Source organism: Penaeus japonicus, unplaced genomic scaffold (genome assembly GCF_977035675.1).
Source record: "Penaeus japonicus unplaced genomic scaffold, GWHDUDI00000001_assembly GWHDUDI00000020, whole genome shotgun sequence".
NCBI lineage: Eukaryota > Metazoa > Arthropoda > Malacostraca > Decapoda > Penaeidae > Penaeus > Penaeus japonicus.
Window position 1 is genome coordinate 44,243,894 of NW_028234422.1, and position 10,000 is coordinate 44,253,893.

The following is a 10,000-nucleotide window of genomic DNA, read 5'->3' on the forward strand; positions in this document are numbered from 1 at the left end:
ACTCATATCGCTTATAATCACACAAATGCTTTGGTCGATGGACACAATAACGAGAGTACCAGGTGTTTCATTAGATATGTATATCCGGCAACCAGTTAGTTCCCTGATTAGTCCTTATGAGACGATCTAGTGATGAGAAATTCGTATCAAAATCATGTGAATTTCGTGAAGACAGATTGGCGAAACTATTGAGAGAATTAAACTGGGTGAAAGAATAGAACGAATGAATTTCAGATGAAGGAGATTCACGAACGCGTTGAATTCGCTGTAGTTGAAACAATACTTCTAATGCGGGAAAGTTGGCATAATAAATCAATGAGCTTTATATCGGGTTTGCTTAAGAATGAAGGCAAAACAGGAGGCAGAAAGGGGTAAGGTTTGGCCAGCAGATTCACAGCCTTCAAGGCGCGGGAACTTGCCTGCCCTTTTGTTGTTGTATTTGTCCCTTCTTCATCCATACTCACGCTTGCTAACCCAGCCGACGAAAAATTAGCTCAGTAGATAAAAGACAAAAGTTCTACGTCGACAGACTCTGTCTAAAGCAAGCGAGTCATACGATAGAAGTAGGAAAAAAGTAAATTAGAAGATGGCGATGAACACGGTGACTGGTCTCGTATTGCAGTGCATCGTTCACCACGTGCGGCAGTGCGCGGGGCTAAAATATTCACACGAGGTAAAGAGAGCCGTTTATAGACCTAGTTAAAATAAAAGAAATTAGGGAATGAAAAATGAAGTCGAAACGGTAGATAATGAGAAACGATTCCTAACAGCCGTAAAGCCATTGCACTGGAGATGATTCAAATTACTGTAAAATAGACCGACAAAGTACCCATGACTTACAGTAGGCATCCCCAATGAACGTGCTGTCAAGGACAAATATAATCATAATGCAATCGCTTATCCCAATAAGAAAGATTTAGGTGTGAGAGTGAGGAAATAAAGAACAGAGGGAACAATCCACTGGAAGAACTGCCATTCACCAATACGAAAGCAACACAATGTAAGCAACAAGAACAAAATGATCGCAGTAGTAAAGAGATAGCATTGCACTGCAGTTATCACATTACCCCACTTATTAAATCAAGAACCCTTTTACATATCAAATACCTCTACCCACCAAAGGAAGAGGACAGAGAAAGGGAAAGAAAGCCCAAAGGAGGAGGACAGAGAAAGGGAAAGAAAGCCCAAAGGAGGAGGGCAGAGAAAGGGAAAGAAAGCCCAAAGGAGGAGGGCAGAGAAAGGGAAAGAAAGCCCAAAGGAGGAGGGCAGAGAAAGGGAAAGAAAGCCCAAAGATGGAGGGCAGAGAAAGGGAAAGAAAGCCCAAAGGAGGAGGGCAGAGAAAGGGAAAGAAAGCCCAAAGGAGGAGGGCAGAGAAAGGGAAAAAATGCCAAACACGTGGACTCGCGTGGCTTTCAAGACACTGCCGATCTCTGGCCGATCCGAGTGGCAAGACAAGAGAATCTTCGATGTCTGAACGGGAAGAGCAAGAGACGATGAGCGAATAATTGCAAAACAAACTAACCCATCAGTTTATATAAATCCTCTCTCGGTATGATAGAGGCAACAGTTACATGTTAGGATCAAGGAAACAAGCGATTGGCCGTAGGTACTTTATTCCCGAAGAAATGTTGCGTCATGCCAAGGAAGGCATGGGGATTCGCGTGGGGGATAGAGGACGTCCTTATGACAAAGACAGGGAAAGACAGGCCTATCTCTGGTGGAGGCGGAACGCGTTCTATAGAAGAACTCCCGTGATCTCTGGAGAGGTCAGTGCTGCAGGCCGCAGCTTGTTCACGTGATCACCTCATGGGTTCGGGTCAGCGGCGGTGGCGCCATTTCCACCGACCACGTGCTTTGAGCTCCGGAGGATACCGGAATGGCTTTCTGCCCACACACACGCACACGCACACACACAATATAAATATGTATATATATATATAAAAGTTATATAGATAATATATGTAAACACACACAAATATATATACATATAAATACATATACATATACATATATGTATTTATATGTATATATATATATATATATGTATGTGTGTGTATCTCTGTGTGTGTGTATACAGTCACTCACCCACTCACACACGTGTATATGTATATATATATATATATATATATATATATATATATATATATATATATATATATGATAAATATATAATATATAATTTAATATGTAACATATAGATATATAGAAAATATATCTACACACAACACCCACACACACACACAATATATATAACATATATATATATATATATATATATATGTATATATATATATCAATATATGTGTGTGTGTGTGAGTGTGTGGTTCGTGTGTGTGAGTGATTGTGAAGGTGTGATATTGGTGTGTGTGCGTGGGTGTAATAAATAACGCCAGGCACCGTGGGGGGGGGGGGGTGCAGAGAGGGCTAGCTTCCAGAGAGGAAATATTTCGCATCTGAGGGGCATTTCAAAGGCATCTTGAAGCGAACTACAGCTTTTGTATGTCAATTGACCGATGAAGTCCTATATTTTTCTATATTTATTCTTTATCATTTTATGTTACGGTCATAAATACGTGTAAATCACTGAACATTATTTCTGTAGGTATTTGTTATAAGGTATTATCATACTCATTTCCAACCTCCTCTCCCTTCTCTCTTTCTCATTATATTAATAAAATATATATGTGTGTGTGTGTGTGTGTGTGTGTGTGTGTGCGTGTGTGTGTGTGTGTATGTGTGTGTGTGTGTGTGAAGGTGTGTAATAGTGGATCCAGGAAGCTTCAAAAAGGCGTGGGTGTAATAAATAACGCCAGGCACCGTGGGGAGGGGGGGGTGCAGAGAGGGCTAGCTTCCAGAGAGGAAATATTTCGCATCTGAGGGGCATTTCAAAGGCATCTTGAAGCGAACTACAGCTTTTGTATGTCAATTGACCGATGAAGTCCTATATTTTTCTATATTTTATTCTTATCATTTTCTGCTTACGGTCCATAAATACTGTAACCTCACTGAACATATATTTCTGTAGGTATTTGTTATAGGTATTAATATACACATACTCCATTTTCCACCTACTCATCCCATCTCTTCTTTCTCATTATATATATATATATATATATATATATATATATATATATATATATATAAAATTACCATTGGTCTTTACCTATTCACACACGCATTCTCAAATCAGCCAAGTGCAACCACAGAATACCTAGTATCATTCTCAATAATCGGGGATATATATTCCTTTGGAAAAGGATGAAATTAATAATTCGGGAAAATAAAAAGAATAATAAGAATCACAGTACGTCAACAAGAATGAGAAGAGTAATCAAAAAAAACGAAACTGATAATAAAGAGAGGTTAATTTGAATAGTCGGGAAATTTGAAATGAATAATAAAAATCCAATAACGGTTACTTACTAACTTACTAGTAATAACAGTTGATGGCCAAATAATGGGCGCAAGGCTCCTGTAAATAATAATAATATTTTCAACCACATGTATTAAGGAGGAAACCCAGGCTCATATGGTTTCAAGAAGGTAAAACCAACGCAGACATGCATGTAATTGTAAATTTACAGGAAATACGAAGACAGAATTGAAGCGGACATTTTATTAACAACCTACATTCACATTGGCTTAACTAGGTATCTATCACGTGGTGGTGGTGGTGGGGGGGGGGTGGAAGGGTATCTTAGGAAGAACAGTTGATTTTTTGGGGGCGCATTAGAAGGCTAACGAATAATAATCAGAAAGATAGGCTATAATAATAATAATTTCAATATATACTACTACTAATAACAATGTTGATAACTAAGATAATAATGATAGTGATAATAATGATGATAATAATAAAAGTAATAATAATAACAACAGCAATAAGAATGATAATAAAGATGATGATTTGAATAGAAATATTAATGGAATAATAATAATAACAGTGATAAATGTGTGTACATATGAATAAAAAAAAAAAAAAAAAAATATATATGATATATATATACATATATATATATATATACATATATATATATATATGTATATATATGTCTGTGTGCATTACTACTATTATTAATTAATAATGATGATGACAAAGGTGATAATGCTAGTAATTTAATAATACTAATAAAAAAAATAATAACAACAATAATAACAATAAAGATATCAAAATGATGATAGTTTGAAAACAAATATTGACAATTACATTAATAAAAAATGATAATAATAATAATAATATAATAATAATAATAAAAAGAATGATAATAATAATAATGATAATAATAATAATAATAGTAATAATGATAATAAATATTATTATTATTACTATAATAATATTAAGTATTATAATGATAAAAAATAAAAATTGAAAAGAAAAACAAAACTACCACTAACAAAAAAAAATATACAAACGATAATAACAACAATAATAATAGTGATTATGATAATAAAATACACCAAGAACAACAGTGGCAGTGACAATACTACTCCTACTCCTATTCCTCCAGCTATTCCTACTCTCAATAAGTAATACAAATAATGATGATCATGATAAAAGGGACAAAACGCCAAAGCAGTTCAGAAATTCAAGTGTACGTTTCACACCAACCTCCGAAAAGAGTCCAAAAGAGCTAAGAGTTCATCATGTGTTTGGCTGATGCAATACTCTCAGGAGTTGCTTACACTTTGGTTCTCTTCTCTTGGCCAGCCGGAGGGGGGGAGAGAGAGAGGGGGGGGGGGAGGGGGAGGGAGAGAGGGAGGAGGGAGGGAGGGAGGGAGGGAGGAGAGGGAGGGAGGGAGGAGGGAGGGAGGGAGGGAGGGAGGGAGGGAGGGAGGGAGGGAGGGAGGGAGGGAGGGAGGGAGGGAGGGAGGGAGAGAGGGAGAGGGAGAGAGGGAGAGGGAGAGAGGGAGGGAGAGAGGGAGAGAGAGAGAGAGAGAGAGAGAGAGAGAGAGAGAGAGAGAGAGAGAGAGAGAGAGAGAGAGAGAGGGGAATATTCCACTCTCTCTCCCTCTCGTGGATTCTGTTTATGTTTAATTCTTCGCTTATTGAGTCTTTTCTTCGTTTCCAGGGCGGGTGGATGGTGAGTAGTGTGATAAGGGATGATGGAGACGGATGTAAAAGGATTGGATTTCTTTCTTTTTTTTGCGTGGATCGAAGAGTGAGACAAATATTCAAAGGAATACATTTAGGAATGCTTATAATGCGGCGAAGTATTGACACCGTTGGCAACTGCTCGCGTCGTAACCGCCAGTTATCGAAATTTACACTTTGTCATCGCAATGTTGGCTTTTATAATACATTTTTAAACATCGGTCAACTCGATAACAGAATGCTTGTGGTGATGAAAACAACATTATCGTTGCCAAATCATTGCTGAAATCCGGCTTTTAATACGAACCGGCAACCCTAATCCACTCGTGCGCCGTGACCAAGTGTAAAAATTTAGTACCGCGTTGACTGTCGTGAGGAGAGGAGTCGTCACTCTGTGTCTCGGCTACACTGTGAGTGTCCGCGTGCGATATCCACTCTCGCGAATTCCTCTTCGGTAGAAGAGTGTGTGTGCGCGTCTCTCCCCCATCCTAAAGTGCGGTCGTATCGTTATCGAGACGTTACGGAAAGAATCCCGTCTTGGTGCAGTGCTGCTTAGGAAGGTGTCAAATCCTTCTCTAGAACTTAGGAAGGTGTCAAATCCTTCTCTAGAACTTCCTTTCATGTCTCCGCCATCACCTTGGGTCATCTGTGCGATCCACGAAGAAGCCGCGGACTCGAACGTGAGTATTGGCCACCTAAAGGCCCTGGAGTCTAGGTCACGCAGGGTCGAGGGTAGGTCAGGCCAGGTCAAGTAAGGGTTTGGGTCTTGATCAGGTGGATCGGGGCTCAAAGGGCGTGTGGATGGATAACTTTACTAGGTGGACGGACTTTCATGTGGATCGGGGCTCAAAGGGCGTGTGGATGGATAACTTTACTAGGTGGACGGACCTTCATGTGGATCGGGGCTCAAAGGGCGTGTGGATGGATAACTTTACTAGGTGGACGGACCTTCATGTGGATCGTCTAGTGATGTGGGTTTGTCACTGCAAGTGGATGGATAGTCATGTTGGCATTCATGTGGATACAGTAGTTCTGTAACTAGTCATGTGGATTAGTTTTTTGTTTGTTTGTTTGTTTATTTGCGGTTTAGTTGCATGTCAGTTTTTATGTAGGCTCAGAAACCGAAGATGGCTTGCCTTGTTTTGATGACTTTGCATTAAAAAGTTACGGTGGACGAACAAGGAAAATTATCTGGTCAATTTGCATAATATGTTGAAAGTTCAAAGTGTCGGGAATTCCCCCATTGAGATATATATTGATAATTTAGAACAAATGTAGTTTTCTGCAGTATTATTAATGGTGTTATTATTATTGTTATTACTACTAATGCTGTTATTTTGCTGCTGATAATGAGAATGATATTGTTTAACATATCAATATCAACATGATTTTTATTACTATTACTATGATTATTGTCGTTGTTGATGCAATTGTTTTGATAGTTTCGTGTAATAAAGATTCACCGTGGCACACTATGCAGATTATGCTGCTTGATCACCTTGGTAGTGAATCGCCGTTTAGCCAATATGAACGAACCAGTTTGATTAATGCTGTTATAAAAAGTGTTAACGTTTGGAACCACGCACTCATTCTCGCTCTCACTCTCACTGCCAATCTCTTTCTCTTTCGCACTCTCACTCTAATCCACTCTCACTCTCACTGCCAATCTCTTTCTCTTTCGCATTCTCACTCTCATCCACTCTCACTCTCACTTTCTCACTCATCCACTCTCTTAATCTCACTCACACTCACTCTCTTCCAGTCTCTCTCTCACTCTCTTCCAGTCTCTCTCTCACTCTCTTCCAGTCTCTCTCTCACTCTCTCTCTCTCTCTCTCTCTCTCTCTCTCTCTCTCTCTCTCTCTCTCTCTCTCTCTCTCTCTCTCTCTCTCTCTCTCTCTCTCCCTCCCTCCTCTCCCTTCCCCTCCCCTCCCCTCTCCCCTTCCCCTCCCCTCCCCTCTCCCCTTCCCTTCCCTTCCCTTCCCTCAACTCTCCCCTTCCCTTTTCTTCCCATCCATTCCCTCCCCTCCCCTCTCCCCTTCCCTCCCCTTCCCTTCCCTTCCCTTCCCTTCCCTTCCCTTCCCTTCCCTTCCCTTCCCTTCCCTTCCCTTCCCTCCCCTCCCCCCCCCCTCTCTCCTCTCTCTCTCTCTCTCTCTCTCTCTCTCTCTCTCTCTCTCTCTCTCTCTCTCTCTCTCTCTCTCTCTCTCTCTCTCTCTCTCTCTCTCTCTCTCTCTCTATCTATCTCCCCCCACCCCTCTCCCTGTCCCCCTCCCTCCCTCCCTCACCCCTATCAAAGTAATTTTCTCCACAAATCAAAGCCACTGTCTCTCACTCTTACTCTCACATGCTCTCACTCTTTCTGACTCTCTCTCTCACGCTCACTCTCATATTCCCACTCTCTTACTCTCACTCAAAATTACTCTCACTCACGATTACTCATTCTCTGTTACTCTCACTCTCTCTTGCGCTCCCGCTCTCTTATCTTACTCTCAGTCTCTCCCTCCTTCTCCACCACTCTTCTCCTTCCTCCTCCTTCCTCCACCACCACCACCAGCACCACCACCACCACCCTCCTTCTTCCTCCTTCTCCCTCCTCCTCCTCTTCCTCCTCCTCTTCTTCTTCTTCCTCCTCCTCCTCCTCCTCCTCCTCCTCCTCCTCCTCCTCCTCCTCCTCCTCCTCCTCCTCCTCCTCCTCCTCCTCCTCCTCCTCCTCCCCCCCCTCCCTCTCCCTCTCCCTCTCCCTCTCCCTCTCCCTCTCCCTCTCCCTGTCTCTCTTCCTGTCCCCATACCTCCTGTTCCTACGTCCTCCCTTCCCTCCTCCATCTCTCCTACTCCATCCTTCTCGGATCCCTTCCAGACTCTGGTGCCGTTGCCATGTTGTGCCTCTGATCCGTTCATGCATAGTTATGCCCGCACATGTTTATCATTATATTATACCCTGACCTTCCGCTTTGAACAAGATCTTATCCCGTGATGTTCTTGCACACACACTGCTCGCCAGGGATGCAAGCCCTTAATTGCCACAGTGTCACAGCAACAGATTTTTTTTATTGCAATCCGCTATCTTGCACTGCCATTCCAGCTCGCCCCCTTGGCTACCTGCTGTGCTCTGAGCTCGGGGTTTTGTAAACAGAAAGTGCTTTGGTTTGGTTTGGTGGGTATTGCGCCTGCGGAATAAGACGCTGTGTGTATTTATTTATGTACGTACGTAAAGCAATGTGTGTGTGTGTGTGTGTGCGCGCATGTGTATTTATATGTATGTGTGTATACTTTTGGTCTGTGTAGTTAAATAGGTAAGATCATTCGCACTCACATTCACACTCACTCTTACTCTTACTCTCACTCTCACTCTCACTCTCACTCTCACATAAACACACTCACACTCACACACACACTCACACTCACACACACACACTCACACTCACACTCACTCACACTCACACTCACACTCACACTCACACTCACTCACACTCACATTCACACACTCACTCTTACTCTCACTCACACTTAAACACACTCACACTCACACATACACACACTCACACTCACTCTCACACATACACACACTCACTCTCACTCTCACACTCACACACACTCTCACTCCCTCTCTCACTCCCACTCACACTCACACACTCACACACAATGTTGTGTATACGTATACGGAAAAGATAGAGACAGAGAGAACCGTATAATGGCTTATGTATAATCGCACACATTCACGTATAGGCCTACCTTGCCTGGCCCTTCTTGCTTTAGTCCCTTCGAAAGTAATTCAATAACCCTGTTCATGATATACTTTCCCATCCAAGTCCCCAGACATTAGTGTGTAGTTCATGACGCAACTCGAGGGTCAGGTCCACTCTGTCATGCAAGTCCACAGATGTTCTGCGCCCGTGCATGACTGGCCGCACGCACACATGAATGTCAAGTTGGTTGTGCCCAGGGTTTTACCCCGATCACATACACGCCCGTAGTACATGTATTCAATCATGCAAGCGTTGGTAATGCAATTTCTGGCAGGATGATTTAGGGACAGTGACTGCAGTCCGCTTTTCCTTTTCTGTATCTTCTTTTTCCTCCCTTTCCTCTTTTTTTCTCTCTCTCTGCTTCCTCTTTTCCTTCTTTTCTGTCTCTTCCTCTTCGTTTGCTTCTTCTTTTTATGTGTCCTGTTCCTCTTATTCCATATGTATATATATATATTTTTTTTTGTATAGGCATTTCTCTTCATTTCCTCTTCTCCCTTTCCTTCCCTTTACTCCGTATCCTCCTCCTGCCTTCGTCTCCTTTATTCTCCTCTCTGCACCATCCCCCCTCTTCCACTCTCTCTCCTCCCTTCCTCTCCCCCCCCCCCATCTTTCTCTTCCCTCTCCCTCCATCATTCTCCTTCTCCCCCTTCCCCTATCACCCTCCTTCTCCCCTCTCTCTTCCTACCTCCGTCCCCAATTCCCCCTCATCTCCCTCTCTCCCCCTCCTTACCCCTTCTTCCTCTCTCCCCCTCCTTCCCCCTCCTTCCTCTCTCCCCCTCCTTCCCCCTCCTTCCCCCTCCTTCCCCCTCTTTCCTCCTCCTTCCTCCTCCTTCCTCCTCCTTCCTCCTCCTTCCTCCTCCTTCCTCCTCCTTCCTCTCTTTCCCCTTCCTCCCTCCCTCTCCCTCTTCCCCCTTCTCCTTCCTTTCCTCTCCCTCCTTCCCCACTTAAATTCTTCGCAACCTCTCGGAACTGAACGAGGGATGCGCAATAGGGTGAGATTTCCCTTTTGTTTCTTTGGCATTTTCGCCTCTACGTTCATTGGCCTTTCGGTCCAAAGTTCGGACGCTCGGTTATCAGTCGTAACAAACCGTGCAACCCCTCCCCCCTCCCCCCTCCCCCTCCCCTTAGCGTGCAATTGCGTAAGAGGGATGCCACTAAGAGTAC

General features: G+C 42.9%; 1 protein-coding gene across 3 annotated transcripts in view; it reads left to right on the plus strand.

Moving 5' to 3' along the window:
- The first annotated feature begins 5,445 nt into the window (after positions 1–5,445).
- Positions 5,446–10,000, plus strand: part of LOC122256157 (sestrin-2) — a 109,359-nt gene continuing 104,804 nt past the window's right edge. For 2 of the 3 annotated variants that reach the window (XM_086548480.1, XM_086548481.1), the window contains exon 1: positions 5,446–5,772. In XM_086548480.1, the coding sequence (XP_086404606.1) occupies positions 5,713–5,772 (60 nt within the window). In that variant the 5' untranslated portion in view covers positions 5,446–5,712. The remainder of the gene's footprint in view (positions 5,773–10,000) is intronic. The other variant, XM_086548482.1, reaches the window with a different exon arrangement.